The sequence below is a fragment of the Lichenostomus cassidix genome, chromosome 5, assembly GCF_008360975.1.
Source record: "Lichenostomus cassidix isolate B80296 chromosome 5, HeHo_3.0, whole genome shotgun sequence".
Taxonomy (NCBI): Eukaryota; Metazoa; Chordata; class Aves; order Passeriformes; family Meliphagidae; genus Lichenostomus; species Lichenostomus cassidix.
In genome coordinates, this window is record NC_139486.1 from 16150672 (window position 1) to 16168491 (window position 17820).

Below are 17820 nucleotides of genomic sequence, written 5' to 3' on the forward strand. Positions count from 1 at the left end.
CTTTCCCCTTCACTTTTATACACAGTCAAGTGCATGCAGAGTGAAAAATGAAAAGCACTGACCAGGGTCACCTATGTGAATTGGTGCTCCATGGGCTTCTTTTAATTCAGACGTTGCTAGCACAGCTGCTTCCAACTTGCTTTCAGGAATAGGTCTCATTGTGACTACTAAGTTGCAGTGAAAGGTAGAAACGCTGTGGCAAGGCACAGATGTCTGGCAGTTCAAAAGAATCCAGTGTTAGAAGGAATACTGAATAATACTTCTAAAATGTTAGAATAAACAAATCTAAATCTTTCTGCTGTGCTTGAGTTCAGAAAGGCTGCATTCTAACAGTCATTTTAAATCCTTAAAAAAAAATTCTTAGGATCCCATATTTTTTTCCTTTAAGATTCCATCCTTTAGCTTCATCATATAGATCACTAAAAGTTTCAACATCGTGCATTTCTTGTTGCAGTGCACACAGCAAGGTGAGCTCACTATATGTTGAATATTTTCAGAAAGCAATGGTGTTTCCTATACAGAAGGTGAAAAAGCTAATAGAAAATTATTGCACAGCTACAGATCGACTTGGTCTGAATCTACCCTCTGTACTTGAATACGGTGCTCTGCAACATGCCAGGGTCAGGAACTGCTGCTGGCACTACCCACTTGTACAGAAGCAGCATGCCAGTTCCCTGCATACAAAATCTTTCATGCCTCTGCAAAGATTCTATGGAATTCATCCTCACCAACTGGGAGGCTGAAGCACCTTTTCTATTTAGAAATAAAGCAGGCCAGCTTTTTAGAAAAAAAGTCTGATATCTGAGTTGCAGCTGAACATAAACAAGACATGCAGAGAGCTAGAGCTGTCTAGAAAATGTTCATTTAAAGCCTTTATAATGATAATAATAATCACACTTGTCACTGAAGAAACACACCATGCAGTTCTTCACAGCATTAATATGTTATAAACTATAAAATTTTCCTAATTCTGAAATTCTGGAAGTGGATACATAGTTGTACTTTTTTCTTTAAGCTTGGTAGAAGGACTCATGAATGAGATATGTTTGCACCTTCATTCTGACCAGGAGCACAGCATAGATTATGCTATGTAATAGCATATATTATGTAATATATGTAATGATATGTAATGATATGTAAAAATATCCTATGTAACGATAACAGTGAAAACAACAGTAACCTTCCTCTAGTAGCAGAGCATCTGAACTAAATGAAAAAGGCATGCAGATGTGTACTTTAATGTTCTTAGTATTAAGAGGTTTACTTACTGGAGCCAGAATTATTCTAAGGCTTCTGTTAGCATTAAAATCTACACCATAAGCTTTTTGAGCACAATAATAATTTTCAGTGTTATGGTAGGCACCTCAAGCCTTTGGGAATATCTTCTGTTCCAGAGGCCTGGGTTTGCAGCAAATACACAGTTTAAAGGCTCTTCTGTCTCAGGAAAAATCCAAAACGTGGCTGTTACACAGAAGAAACTGCTATTGCCATGGTTTATAAAAGGAAATTCCAACTGCAAGCAGGAGCTGGTATGGCGAGCAGGACAGGTAAAGGCATGGTCAGAACAGTGCAGCATCATTGGGTGAAACAGAGAGGGCAAACCAGAACAGAACCCAAATGAAATCGCTGCCACAGGAAACAGGGAATGCTTTGTTACAAAAAATAAATAAAAAAGCAGAGGCTGGAAATATTTTCATGCTCTGAGGAACAGCACATGCCTTAAGTTAGTATGTAGGTAAAGAAAAACAGTTCTGATTTGAACAATAGGTATATGCACCTAATGTGAATATGGGCAAAACTCAGAGGCAAAATTACAACAGTAATTATGTGTGTGTGTATCTACTTACCTTGTACATGCTTACATTACATTTTTGCTCAACGTTTCTTATAGGAATGCCAGCTTTTTGGACTGCTTTTTCAAAAGAGAAGCTGCAGCCTAAATAAAAAGTCACCATGTCCTTGAGTTGTTCAGAATACTCCTTAAGGCTTTTCAGTGATCCAGTACAAACTCCATGCTCATATTTTCTGTACTGTAGGCAGTCAGTTCTAGTGAAATAAGAAGTTATCACAGCTTTGTTGCATTTTTTGAAAACAAGGTGAATTGGTTGAATTGACATTAACCCAGTGTGAAACCACAGGATACGGCCTACTTTATCCATTTTTTTCTTTCTGAGTAACAATGAAACAAACACAGGCAAAATCCCCAGAACACCTTATTCTGCACAAAACCAAGGTGGCAAACACAACATACGTTTGAGATTTTTTTTAGACTTTATAGGTAAAGGCCCCTTATGTGTATCTTGTCTCAGGCTTTCAAAAATTAGGAAGATGGTTTAAGTTATGTTTTCAGTGTTTACCACAGGAGTACACCTTTCAAATTTCAGAGACTCTCCAAGTGTCATGCAGGCACCATGGCCATGTTTCTACTAAATAAAACAAATATAAAACCCTATTATTGAATTCTGCAGGCTCAGAATACAAAATTTTACCTTTGGATTAGAGAAATACTTGTAATACTGACAATTATCTACGCACATTTCTCAAGAACAAGCTTATCAGGCTGTTGTAAACATGGTTTTCACTCAAAGGTATAACTCCAAGAAAAGAAACTTGTTCAAAATGTACAACAGTGTAAGAAGGTCCTGAAACCTTCCTAATCACCACCAGCCTTCACTGCAGAATATTGATAAGCAGAGTAGGTCTGTAGTTACCTGATATCAGAATCACTGCTCAGGGAAGGACATTTCCAATCACCTGGTTGACTTCTGTACAGCAGTGGCAGGGGTCCATCGTTTGCATGGCAGAACTTCTCAAAGTCATCAGCCAGGGACTTGTGCAAAATCACAACATTGGCCTGTTTATAGCCTTAAATTGTGGAAGGTAGGAATGACTGGTTAGTAATTCAGCTTTTTGTTTGTGAAACAATAACTTTACTGTATAAATTTCTTTAGGTGGCCTGTAAAAATTACCTGAAGGAAATTTCTGTTTCAGAATCTGTATATAAGTTAAACTTCTTGAAATGTTTTAAAAATCATAACGAGGCCTACTCTGTATGTGAAGTGATTCACAGCTAAAACAGTTGGCAGACATGGGTAGTAGCAGAATACGAAGACACCATAATTAATAAACATTTCTATTAATTTATATATAAACATAATTTCTCGTCTAACATGGGAAATGAGTGTTCTGTAGGAAAATGCTTTATTTACAAATGTTAGCCCAGAACCTAAGAAAGGCTATCACATGCCACACTTTCACAATTATTTTTCACAACACCAAGCTAGAAATCAATCCAAGAGGAAACTTTCTTTAAAATTTGTTGGCTAGGGAATTTTAATGTGGGCTGCAATGAAACACATATGATTACATCTCAGGAAAAAACTCTTGCCTGTCCACTGAATCTCAGTAATTTCCACTATTTCTAATTAAAAAAACCCCCTCAAAATAAACAGAACTGCTACTCTTTCTTCACTTGGAAACAGCTGTTATTTGAAAGGTTGTTGACTACTACAATGAAATAGCTTCTAAAGACATTAACATTTTTTCAATGAGTACCACTGAAAAAAGGTCCCATTCATTTATTCAGCAAAAAATTATTTTCTTAACGGTAGTAGTTAATACCAATGCCATTTAAATTTTCCTGCATGGATATATCAGGTGTTCAAATAATGAGGGGAAATTTGAAGTACAACTGGTCTGGGGTATATAAACCCAGCAATCAACAGTCCCTAAATTCTTACTGAAACTCTCTTGAAGAGTTATTACTGTCTGTTATCAGGCAGGAGAGTAGGAGGCTGCACAGAAGCACTCACTTTCTTAAATATTGCAGTAGTCTGTCATCCAAGAGGCAGTAATTTAGTTGAAATCAACGAACTGCCTTCAAAAGCTGTAGAAAATGAGTCAGATCTTACTCTTGACCAAAGCTTACAAAGAAATCCAAAGATACAATTCTATAACTGATGGAAAAATGCAAAGCAAAGGCTGAGGTAAGCATGCATTTGCATAGTGAATTTGTCCACAAACTGCTCTCTTGGGAGTAGTCAGAACAAAAATTCATTTTATTACTAGCAACAGTTACTAAATACAGAAAAAGATTCTTGCTAAATAAAGAAAAATATTTTTGCTGAATAAACATACTATATTTACTACTGAATAAAACTCTACATTCGGTTACCCCTCAACTTCATTCCCTGCCACCCATGAGAAATCCACAGGCACATTCTGCTTTGCTGGTTATATTAATGAATTCTTAAAATTGTGGTTTTAGTCAGGGCTGAATAGCTGACAACACTGAATTTCATATACTAGTTACAGATGACAGACTGAATCTGCAGACAAATATTTGATAAACTCAGGAAGCTTCATTGTAACACTTTGAGAAATTTATTGCTCCTCCTGGTAGCTATAGTCACTTTTTTGTATACATGAAACCCGTATCTCCTGATTATTCACATGCACTATGGAGCCATCAATATGAATGTATTCACAAGTAAGGGTAGTGAAGCTGGATGTGCTGACCAGCCCAGGCATTCATTCAACACACTCATGTCCCAGTTTGGAGAAGTTTAGAAAGAGCTTTTAATTTCTTAGGTGAATGTCAGTGAGGACAGTAAGAAATAATTGGATAATAACAACATAAGACAATTTGTTACAGTAGTTTTTTGTATAATGAAACTGTATGTTCATGAACTTGTTTTGTATGTCAACAATGCTTTTCAAAATGGTTAGAACTAATACATTTAAAACTACTGCAGCAATAAATTTTAAAAATTCAGCTGGGGCAAACTTCAGATTATAAACATTATAAAATGTCTTCCATTAGTATTTTTCAAAGTAGGAACTTAGACAAGAAAACCACAATTTCAAGACTCACTATGATTCTATAAAAAGAGCATGAACATTTTTTATAGTAACGCCACTACACACAACTTTGTTGATCAGCTATTTGCCACGGTATTTTTAGATAAGTTACTTTTTAAGTTGATCAGAACAATGATAGACTTCTCTGTTTCTGTAAATGTCCAGCTATGAGAGGCAAGACAGAAATCAATCTTCCAGAATGCAGTTATCTGAGTATAAAACTAATTCTCCCCTCCCCCTTACAATTCCAAGTCCTGCTAAGTCCATAACCTTCACCTTCTGCAACAAATGAAGCAGAACACCAGTTCTGTAACTATATGTCTCTAACCTTCCCCAAAGCATATTTGATGTGCTAAGTAAAGCAAGGTCTCTGTGAAGAACATAGTAGGTCATCTTACATACGTGATAATAACATGCAAGAAAAGCCAGATTTGGTTAAAGATTTTTCAGATATTTTCTACATGCATCATTTCTCAATGCCAATTGGGAGCTGAGGGATGCACTGCAAATATTGAAAACAAAGTCCATGTACATTACTCAGTTAAGATGGTTTATTTCCTCTGACGTATCTTTATGATTTAAAAAACAGTCAGGTGCTTACAATGTGATTTCAAAAACATCCAAAACCATAACATTTTCTTCTGTTTTACTATTGATATTTCTATATTCCTTCACAAACAAAAACCCACATAGTTATGAATCTAAAATGGAATCACTTTGCATATAGAGCTGTTAGGTTTACTTACCTTCTGCCATTCCAGAAGTATTACTAATACTGAGTCTATTGCATCGAATTATTCTTCTTAGCACATGCGGAAGGAGAGATTTCAAGCCTCCTGTCAAAAGCATCTCTTCATCCTTACCAGAAAGATAATTATGAATTTAAACAAAAAGCACTTTTTTTCCCACATTTTAAATTCTGATTTTCTGGAGAACTTATCTTACATTTCCTCTTCGTATTCCACCAAAGTTATTATCACTGGGAATTTCTAAATTGTAACTCAAAAGGGAAATCAAAGTCAAAGGATTATGTCACTGACATTTTATGATGATATGCAAATTGAACCTTTCAATAAATTAGCTGGAGACACGCACTTTAGCATTTGGGATAAAATACAAAATTTTGCTGGCCTTTACTGTAAGAAACAGATTTCTTTCCTCTCTGATAAATATTAATTTTCTAGAGTATTCACTTTTCCAAAAGTCACTGCATCTTTAAAATTACAAAACCACAAATGGATTAATCTACCAAGCTATAATCTGTAATATTACTGCTCTGATCAAAATACTTTTAGACAATTAGCAAGGCAACCTTGCGGTAAAGAGAGAACTACATTCAGAAAATGTCATTGTAGTACATTTCACGTGCATTATGCTTTTCAAATATTAATTATGTAGAAGTGAATACTCCTGTGGCTATTCTTCCACTGGGAAAGCAATAGAGATGTTTAAGTCACTAGTCATACAATCTGGCGTAGGTAAAGAAATAAGTATCCTAATTACAATAAATATCTGTCTCTTTTTACTCCTTTTGATGATTTAAAATGTCACTTTTCTGCAATCCAGACAGAGTTCACACACAGTTTTCCTCTCAGCCTGAACTAAAAAGGGTTTGTTACATCACTTTAAGGAAAAAGTAAGAGTTAAGTCAGGCTAAAATACTAACTAATCATACACATATGATTTTAACTTTGGTCACTTTTAGGTAAAGAAAGTGAACTATCCTCCAAGTAATCAAATTACCAACCTCCAAGATTTTCTTTAATTCAGGAGAACCCATTCTTGATGTTATTCATAAGAAGTAATAAACATGAGAGAAGCAGTGCTGCTCTTTTTAAAAGATGCTACTAAATTAATGTATAATTAGATGTTACAACTTTCTAGCAAAAGTTAACTTTTCTGTTAAAGGTCCACAGTTTTTGTGCTATAACTGTGATAGTACAAAGTTTCACTCTCACAACTGGAGAGTGGAGTGGAATAGTGTGAAAATTTATATCTCTGAGCAATCATTCTGTAATTAACTTGAAGAGAAGTGATATGTTTTGACTGAAATTATACTTTCATCCTAGTCTGTCCAAAATGTTTCCCAGAGTTTGCAGAGTTCTGAAAGGTTAAATTTAGCACACTAAAATTTAGAGTAAACTTCATATCTATTCTTAATTCTGAAATCTTTATATAACATTGTCAGCCAAAAGAAAACACTCTTTTTTCTGAACTATAAATTACTACTTTCTAGCTCTTCTCTTTGCTGCTTTTACATTAGCACTCTGTATGCTACACAAAAATAGTCTTCATTACAAAATCAAGAACAATTCCAAACACACGCTTTAAAGATTACAAGAAGTTGGATGTAGAGATGTCACTGAGCACTAATTCAGGCCTATAAGTATCAATTTAAGATACACTATTCTTACTGTAAAGAGAATTTCTAACACCATTCTGGAATGATTAATTCAAGAGATTTCAAATTAAATATAATGATCCTAATAAAACATTCCAGATGTGTTCATTAGATTTTTTCAGATATTTTTTCTTTATTTCTGAGCACCTTTAGAACCATCTAATCATCTGTAGGATTGATTGCCTGCTACTGATGAACTACTAGTTTACCTGGACTTGAAAGACAGTCTGAAGTTCAGAAAACTAGTCTGGAACAAAAGCTGTCTTTAGCTAGGTATTTTGTCACAAGTGCCCTGTTCTGATGTTGGAAAAGCCTGTTCTGATGTTGGAAAATAATAGCAGGGAAAATCCAATAGGATTAACATTCTAAGTTATAACTTTAGATACCTGTATTTGCTGTACAATATCAGTAATAGATTATGCTGTTATTTTTGTTTATTAATTACTAAATTTGGACAGACGATAAAAATGGTGAGATGTTCATAGTAAAACCCAGCTTTTGCTATATGACTTGCCCAGGAATGGCTGGAAATGCAGTATGCAGGAGGCACAGTCAGATTAGATTTCCCAACCATCTCTAGAACCTCCTGAAAAATCCTTGAAACTATCATGACCATGGCATGTTTGGAATGACTGGGGAGAAGATAATTAGGATCTTAAAGTGTCTTCCATTTTGTCCCATCAGGATGCCTAATAAAGTGTACAGACTGACTTCATGGGGGCCTCAAGCAGCACTCTAAATAAACATCTGAGATAGTGGTTAATCAGTTAGCAGGATCTGTGCCTTGGCAGAGGTTTCTTAACGCCTTTCACTTTGTTCCGAGACAGTTTCAGATAATGATAGTCTCAGTTACCTCATGGGGGTATGTTGAATCACGACACAAAGACAACATGCAGGGTGTTAAAAAAGGCCTTAAGAGAAGAGGCTGACATAGCTTATAAGATAGCTGTTGTGCCTGAGGGCATCCTATGCAGTGTCCCCACAAAGGGATCCTAAGATCTGGCTTTCCAGTGTGTTGTCTTTAATGGAATGAACATCTAAAGCAGACCAGATTGAATCCTGTGTAAATAGCATTTGAAAATCAGGTAATTGACTGGCTGCATAATGACAAACTTTCATACTTAAAGCACCAGTCTGAAAAAAGACCTTGTTCTAAGTCATGCTGCTCACATCAGACTCCCTGACTTCCAACACCAACAACCAATATAGTAAAGCTCCATAGCACCGAAGCATCAAGTTTTCTCTTGATGAACATTTTCTTAAACATTTGGTTCCATATTAGAAAAACAATAAACACTTTTCTTTTCAGAGTTTTCATGAATATTCAATGTTTTTCAGGTGTATCTTGAGTTTTACATACAGAACTTAAATAGATAACTATTAAAATATATTGCTGCCTGAGACATTAAGATGGCACTTACCCACTATTGATTTGTGGGCACTACCATATCCTGAGTTGCACTTCCACATCTTGACAAGGATGATGAAACTTCAAAGCTGGAAAGAAATTAGAATGATGTAAGGAGCTGTGTGATCAGGAAATGATGGGAATACAGTTTTTGCCAGATCAGTAGTTCAGAATACCAAGCCAATTTGTCAGAAACAATATTATATTGAAATGACATTAAATTATAAAGATATATAGAAATACTCAAGAAAAAGCTTTTCTTTGCATTGAAGTGGCAGTCAGGAAGTATGGTTCGGTAAAAGTACAGTACATTTTTGTTAAAAGTTCTAAATGAATCTTGGCTCTGGCTTTAATAAGTAACATCAAATCGTTAGTTGACATCTTCATCCAGTAAATATCTGTGCAACACCACTCCAGTAGCATTAGGCTGATACATATTACGTGATTAATTTGTCCCAGATGATTTTCATAATATCCCATTTCCCAGGCAATAACAATTTTCAAGAAAGGCAGATTTGGAGAGTGAATATTTTTTTATTCAAAACTGTGATCCCTGGTTGCCATATGAAGCTCTAAGTCATTAACCATTTCTACATGCTGTTCTCAGAGCACTAGCTGAATACAGGTGACTGAGTGCAGTGATGTACTGATCTTTGCTGAGGTGACTGCAATGGGACTGGCTCTAAGCCTCATCTTCATAACTGATTGTAAAAAAATATGCTCTATTTCCCCCAAACTCCACAACTCATGCAAGGAAAAAAGCACATTGAGAGGAAGACATGAAGCAAGAAAAATGTAGTTCTAGACAAGATTTAATAAAGAGATTGTGTTGCGTTTCAAATTACTTGTATGATATGGACAGAGTAGCCTCTTTGCATTTCCCAGGCTATTCCTTATTTTCTTTGTCTTTGTCTACAGCATGCCTTTATCTCTGCATCTTTTCCTCCCTGAGCTCAGACCCGTATCTCCATAACTCCAAGCTGGACCGACCTTTGTAGCGCCTGCTTCCTTGGTTTGTCTGTACCTTCTGGCAATAGGGGAATTTGGATGCCTTCTCGCCTCTCACGAGCTCTTTTTAATTTATATACTTCCTGTATCTCAGTTGTACCTTAACTTCTCAATTTTTAATCTTAAATGAGCTTTTCCTGTCCCCAGTGTGAGACAAAATAGTCTAATATCAGAAATCATAATACACAATAAATTCACAAATGGTTTCCCAGACTTGTAAGATTTAGACTTCCCTGTCTATAGGAGATATAGGTCTATAGATATCTAGACCCTACCTATACTCATATCAGTATATATCTATATCCATATATCCCTTTTAATAAATCAGACAGGTTTGGCTTAAGCATAGTTTTTCCAATTATTTCCTTCTTAATTTTTGGCAGTGGAACGACCAACCAGCCTTACAAAGTTATACATCTTACAAGCTATAGCTTATAAAGTGTTTTTACAATCTGCAGAACATAAGCTCTTTATGGAAAAAGAAGGAAGTGCAGTAAATGAAACATTTTATGTTACCTTAGAGCTTTCAAAATGAAAAAGTGAATCTGTAAATTTCACAGATATTTAAATATGAACATAGATTCTTTACAGGCCCACATTGTAAATTATTCATTACCCAAGAAAATGGAAAAATGTCATTTAAGTGTCAGAGAGATTGCACTTTGAGATGCAGTGGGTGGGTCCATACTGCTGTGCTAAACCACACCAGACAAAAACGAATCAAAAAAATGATGTAATAACACAAAGGATTAAAACATTCTTCACAAGTGTCAGTGTGACTACTTTGCCTTTACACATGTCAAGTGAATTAATAAAATAGAAGTAAAAACATAGTATTTCTGTGGTTTCAAAAATGGAACATCTGAGAATACACAGCTTGTAAAAAGTATGGGTGGTAAGGGTAATAAACAAGGGTAATAAACAAGCAGGTTTAAAGACTACAAAGTAGTTAACACCAGTTTCTGGTGTTACATATTACAGGTAGTGGCACTGATAGACTAATAAGAATATGGTTTAATGCTGTGTAATCTAGAGACTTGCTTGCAAGGACTCCAAAGACTCTTACGAAATACAACTTTGCATTGCTTATATCACTTTTGCCCTATTTTCAGTTTAAAGTTTGATAATAAGAATGGGTGGTGGCATGTACGGGTTCATGGGCCAAAAAAGTGCAAGGGTCACTACTTAAAACGGCTGGGCAGGTTTTTTTAGATATTGTCATGCAGATACATTACCCAAAGCTACTGCTACACGAACAGGAACAGCAGGGTAACCTGAAACATGAGCCAGCCCATGGGCTGCCTTTACCAACACATAATGGAAAGTAATCTAAACTAATTATAATCTAACAAACGCTTTGTGTACTATGCCTTGCCCTAGTATGAATATGGTTACAGAGGCTTGTTAACATAAACACACTTTAAATGACCTGCTGTTTAATCATCAAGCTGATTTGAAATTCTGCCAGGAGACTTCTGTGAAAAGCACAAGCTTCTCTGAAAATTCAGTCCATTTGATTTTCCAACAGAGTCTCTCAGTTACAGTTGAGATCTTTTATTTGAAGAATCAATTAATGATCCTTTTTCTTTCCATCTGCTATGAATCATTTCAAAGCACAGAAGTTTTTTGTGTATCATTCCAAAAGGGGAGTGCTTTGTGTATTTTCAGACAGCAGTTCATCCAGCAAATTATTATTTAACTTTACACTTGAAATATAGGGTATTTGCATTTGAAATGTATACACCTTTAGATGAGGACTGCAAATAGAAATTTAAATAACCTTCCATTAGTGTTCTGTGTGCTGCTTAAAGCTGCCAGCCTATACTCGAGATCCTGCAGATTATGTCAGGATAAGAAATTGATGATAGAATCAATGTATCTTCAATGCAATCTTGTTTATTTGCAAAAAAAGTACATGACATCTAGTTTCTCTCAGTATATTAAGAACAAATAACAAAAAGCAATTACCAGTTTCAAATCAGCCATTTCAGACAGCATAGTATGTGACCACTGCATTGGTATTACCTAACACTCAGCTTCTGCTCTGGGACAAAATAAATTGTTTCTCAGGTGGAGAAACATGGGCAGAGACTAGAGAATAGTTCCCATCGGGGCCCTGCCCTTGCATGGGCACAACCTATGCAAGATCCCAGTTGTTTGGGCTTATTTATCCTGCAAAGGATGAGGCCTCATGACTTCACACACCCTTCCAACCCCGTGGGTCTTATCCTGATACCTGCATTCCTGCCTCATTGCCTTACAAAAACACATAACCAACAAGTTTTAGAACAGCCACCTCATTTACATGCATCTTTAGCAACATACAGTATACACCTGAGAGGAGACTAAGAAATTCATCAAGATTTGAAACTGCTACTTTAATGCCTTTGATTTTGCTGACAGGAATACTCACCAGCTCTAGTAAGAAGAGACTGCAAATGACCCACTAAAGGCTGTTTTCATATAAGATGACAAGATACGCTTATTCACCTACAAGAAATTGAAAAAAATCATGAGGACATGAGGGTGGTAAATACTGTTTCCCAATCTGTGCTGAGCTACAGATCTTTAGAATTGCTCCACTATTCCCTGGGCTGGGTCCAGATACCAGTTCTCTATCTTGGCCACTCCTGGCACCAAGACAGCCCAAGAATGCAGGGGGATCTTGCTGCAGGCTACCAGTGCCAGCCTCTCCTATGCCCCTGTGGCAGCACTGGCCAGCTAACAGTGCACTGCACACAGCAGCCAAGGTGATAGGTATTGGCAGGATAAAAACTCCCAAGGCAAGGAAAACCTTTCTTTCCAGTCTTAGAAGAAAAGAAAGTGGAATCCATAGGACAAAGTACAGTGAGTTGTACTGCTTTGTTGGCAAGGCAGCAGCCACAGGTGCTTATTTTGATAAGAACATATGTCACCACCTAGGTTACACCCAGTCACGTCAGGCACGGTCACAGGGCTGATGGGCTGCTCATTCCTGCCAAGGAAGGTAAGCAGGTAAGTGATGTTCTGCTACCTACACACCACAAAAATAGAACCATGCACTCAAAAAACGTGCCATGCTCCTGCTGTCAGGTCATTCAGGTGACCGCCAGGATGACACCATTCCTTTTGTGTTCACGTCTGCCAGCAGGTGCTAAGTCCCTGCACCCACTGCTGCTCACCAAGCAAGGGAACAGCTCAGGAGCTCTGCTCTGCTGTGGGTCCCAGCACAGGCCACATGAAGAACTTCACATAAGTTCCTGGTGACAGATTAGATCAGGTATTGGTTGACTGAATGCTCTCACTCTGTAGCTATTCAGTGCCTTACACAATTTTATACAATACACTCTGTTCAATGCAGTTACAGCAAGCAGAGTGAACATCTCACACCTCTGTGTTCATGAAAAGTATCAGCATAGAACTCAAGAAGCTGAAAGAAAGCAGTTACCTGTCTAGTTCATAGAGTTAATCCTGAATTTTTACAGCTTTTCCCTATGTTCCATCGGTAGAGTAAGACCTATACACATATCACCCTCAAACCTTTTATCACCATTAAAACATTTTCTTTAAAAGAGCAGTTTGGTGTTAAAAGAGGTGACTCATAATGCTGCAGCATCAACTAGCTGGCTTGAAAGGGATGCCAATGTCATAATTTTGATTTTCGTTACCAAAGAATTAGAAGGTAAGGGCTGAAAATGTTTTACACATCTATCATCACATTTTATATTTTTAAGATATAAATAAGCTACAGTGATTGGTATCTTGGTGTGCTCTATTTCAAAAATTGAGCCTATTTTGTATAGAAGCAACACAAAACAAAAATTTAAGCTCTTACTATTATTATTTTTTTTTTAGAGTTTTGTTCCCAGATATGGTAGAGGTAAATATGCATAAAAGCTCACCAGAGCCTACAGTTTAAGGACTCAAACACATAGTACTTCTGTGAATATAAGTAAAAGAGATAAACAGATAATTAGTCCCATTGAGCTCAAGGACAGATGAAGTGCTTAAATATTTGCTTCATTGTACTTCAGCTGCATATGTTTGCATACAAGCCCTATACTATATGCAGATCTAAGTAAAGAAAGATGTTACAGAAAAGTTAGAATAAAGACAGAAAAATAAATAAGCAATAGAAATGCTTTTTATAAACCTGTGTGTGAAACAAGGTAACAGCCTTGATATAAAATAAGTTATAACTAGTATTGATAAACACAGGTCAAAAAAAGGTTTCGCTCTGTTTTTCTCTGCTTAGCAACCCTTGATTCTTTTTCTTGGTTACTGTATATATGCCAGATAGGAAATTGTAATAATATACCTTAAAATTCCATATGCCACATTTGTAATTTGATAAGACAAAGGGCAATGTCTTTGAACTGAAAGAGAGTAGGGTTAGGTTAGATATTAAGAAGAAATTCCTTACTGAGAGGATGGTGAAGCACTGGCTCCGGTTGCCTATCTCTGGAAGTGCTCAGGGCTGGTTTGGAAGGGGCTTTGAGCAACCTGGTTTAGTGGAAAGTGTCCCTGCCGATGGCAGAGGGATTGGAACTAGAAAATTTTTCAGATCCTTTCTAACCCAAACCATTCCATGGTATTCCTATTTAGGAGGCACTTTTTAAGTGTAACTATTTTTGTTCTTGGATTATTTTTCGTGTAACTTATCATATATCCTAAGTATGGGGAGTGTGCTAAGTTTTGACTTATTTTGTTTTCAAACAGGAAAAGACTCTTGGCTTCTTTGAGCATTGTCTTTTGATCTGGCTGGTTTTTCCCCCTTCTCTGAAATGGATTTTCAACTTACATCATAGTGCTTGAACAGTTTCATGGTACAGTTAATATATACATAAAGTCCAAATAATTAAAAATATTATTTAAATAATATTTTTCAGAAGATAGAATTAAAGGTACATCAAGCCCAGTATACTGACTTTGATAGTGATCAATAATGCATACCTAAGAAAGAGCTCAAAAGCAGAGAAAATATCGACAAAAGTAGCTGGTTTATTCTTCCAGCATTTCATGAACTCTGGTTCAGAAACTTTGGTCCCAAGGGAGATTGCTTTGTTTGTAGAAGTTAACGTAAAAACTGATAGCCAAGTGGACTTTATCCCATGTAACTACAGCTTGCAGCATATCATATGGATTCCACCAGCTACCTCCTAAATTAATTTACCTGGAAAACTGTCTAGATGCAAATGCTAAGAATTTTGCATGGATTGTTTCATTAGAATTCCACTTCCAAAGCTAATATATTTAAAAGTAACTAAACTATCTTTATATAAGAATGCAATCTACAAACACAGGCATTCTTTTAATCCTAATTCCATAAAGATATTTCCTCTTGAGACAAGCATTTTACGAGTGTTCCAGGAATTTTCAGCAGTATCTCCTCCCAAAGAAGGGTCAGACTACAGAGTATATGCAGTGAAAAAAGACAAGACATATTAAAAGCACTCAGCAGCTTGCATTAATGTGCTCCAAGTCTAAATGTACAATTACAATAGAGCATTCACATTTGCAAAAACTGAACTCTGAAAAGCTGTGGGGTTTGTCTCCAAAAGATTAGTCAAATGTGTGGGATTTTGATTGTGGGGAAAAGGGAGCAATTTGCTCGGTTCAAACCTAGGCCTATTTAGGTAGCTTCTCCTTCAATATAATTAGTACAAAAGACACATTTCTGGGAACACCTGGAATTTTGCAGATGGAGTATTTAGGAACAATGTTTCTGGACTGAAAAAAAAAAATCTACAGAAGGGATAGTTGTTCAGCTACTTGGAAATGTAACCAAACAAAAATCATATAGAACAAGGTGTATTGTATGATATATTGCTATGTCGTAACTATAAGGAAATATTTTTAATAATATGCAAAGATAGAAGAACATTATGATTTAAATACAGGATCAAGGTGTTTCTCATTACAGATTGAAAAGACAGAATTTTAACCAGTTACAAAGAAGATGAACAGGCATCAGTTACTAGAAACTGCTGCAATTTCCAATCAGACTGATGGAGCAGTAGGAGACTGCTATTAAAAAAAATAGTTACTACAACTAAAACATTTGAAGAGATGATGGTACCTAATGACTTTCAAACTCCATTCTCTACTGACAGATTTTTCTAATGGAAATTTCTTTTTTATTCTCATAATACTTGTCTTTATAAATTAACTCATTTTGACATAGAAAGTTTGCTATACAAGGCTAATTTTGAATCTATTAAGCACTTCAAACTGCAGATATATGAGATATACAATCATTGTGTCCATGGGAAAATTGTCAGAAGTAATACAAGCTCACTGGAGCATTAAAATATAAGACTGGAAAGAAGTGAGACTTTGTTGCTAGACATCAAAGATACAGTTTACCAGAAGGCATATAAAAGAATATGAAATTATATATAAAAAAAAGCAAATCTGTGTCTTTTGCATCAAACAATAAACATGTTCCCCCTCCCCCCCCATTTAGTGGAAAGTTTAAAAAACAAGCATTCTGAGTGGGTCCAGCCTCAGTTTGGATAATATTACACAATATTTTCCACTCCTTTTGAAGAAGGAAAACATTGTGCTCTGTCCTTGGTTTTAAAATGTAGACCAAAAAAAGCATGTGTATATATATATATGTATAATATATATATATATATATAAATAATATATATGCATTCATTCCATGGTTGATCACATAAAGCACACTGTTTTCAATTGAACAGTTATTTCAAGACTGCATAAATTTAACAGAATAAAAGTCTAAAATGCGTATATTATAGCTCAAAGAATAGAATGATCAGTATGTGACTTTTCCATGGTTACTATACACTGTCAAAGTATACAAAAGAAAGTATGTGAAACAAAGTGCATTAAGGGGGCATTGTTTAGGGTATAATCTATGTATATTAAAAATAGCTAAGAATATTAACAGAAATGCATCTAACTTCAGTGACCTTGGCTTCATGAGCTCTGCAGAAGTCAAGCATCTCAAATGTCTGTCTTAAAAATAAACAGGAATAGAGAGGATACCACACTCGTAGATGGCTGATTTTGTACCTGATAGACACATATTTTTGATGGATGACCAATTTCTGACCCTCATAACAATTATCAGCTTCAGTGAAAAAGTCAGAGTTTTCCCAGTTTACAGTTGTCTTCCAAGGGCTTTCAACATAGCACACTAATAAGAAATTTTGGGGGGCACCTTTTTGTTTTGAGTCTGCATCTTGCCCAGCTATATCAAGGGCTCTTCAGTATTATTGCACTGTGATGTAATCTCTTATCTCCAATGAACACATCCTGTGGGTAAAGCTGTATGTTTTGAATTAGAGATTGAAACTTTGGCTGAAATTAGCCTCGATACCACCTATAAAATAACATTTAGAATTAATTCATTAGATCTTTTTCTAATAAATCAGAATAATTCTTTGAAACAACTTATGAATATTGAGGGTAATTTGACTGCTGGGATATTTTTGGCATGAATATGTAGACTTAATATGTAGATGTAAGACAAGGAAATAATCAGGAAAGACAAGAGATAAGTTTCTCCAAAGTAAATAGATAAAGACTAGCAATGAACATTCTACAAACGGGATGGTATGATTATTAATTAAATGGATAGGCAGACTTGCTTTAAATGTTCTAGTTTTATGGTTATTCTAGACAAGGCTCTGGTTTAATAAGAGTATATGACTTCTACATTAGTCCCATTTAAGAATCTCAACAGGAATAAAGTTTACAAAACCAAACAGAACAACCAAACCAGAGGCCAAACCAGATTAAACTGTCGCCCAAAGCTTCAACTACATAAAAGCATGCACTGTGAAGCTTCAATACAGAGAGGTAAAAGCAATAATAGGAAAAGACAAGTAATGATGTGAGATGCTTAACGTCACCTTCAGCTGTGACAACATCTTCAACTCTATAATTGAAGACAAATGGATGTTGCTGCTACTGTAGCAGAGGCAGGGAGTGGGGGGAAGGCTGCTCTCCTGGGGTGTGTGGGTGGTGTGAAGGCATTTACTTCTGCAGAGAAAAAGAGGCACTGGAAAGATTAGGCAACTGTTGTCTTACAGGAGGTACGATTACTTTTAAATGGCATACCCAAAGTCAGAAAGGGTACATAAAAGGATACAGAAAACACGGGTTTGGTCTGCCTTGAAACACAAGATTAAAT

At 36.0% G+C, this 17820-nt stretch overlaps 1 protein-coding gene across 10 annotated transcripts in view; it reads right to left on the bottom strand.

Annotated features, from left to right (window-relative positions):
• DGLUCY (D-glutamate cyclase) overlaps positions 1–17820 on the bottom strand; it is a 45712-nt gene that overhangs the window by 19383 nt on the left and 8509 nt on the right. For 4 of the 10 annotated variants that reach the window (XM_085061551.1, XM_085061549.1, XM_085061548.1 and 1 more), the window contains exons 2-7: positions 12091–12167; positions 8683–8758; positions 5607–5718; positions 2712–2865; positions 1848–2046; positions 63–213 (exon numbers count right to left, since the gene is read on the bottom strand). In XM_085061551.1, coding sequence (XP_084917677.1) covers positions 63–213; positions 1848–2046; positions 2712–2865; positions 5607–5709 — 607 coding nt within the window. In that variant the 5' untranslated portion in view covers positions 5710–5718; positions 8683–8758; positions 12091–12167. Of the gene's footprint in view, positions 1–62; positions 214–1847; positions 2047–2711; positions 2866–5606; positions 5719–6607; positions 6698–7470; positions 7490–8682; positions 8759–11457; positions 11477–12090; positions 12168–12285; positions 12405–17820 lie in introns of those variants that run through there. The other 6 variants (XM_085061555.1, XM_085061556.1, XM_085061553.1 and 3 more) reach the window with 5 other exon arrangements.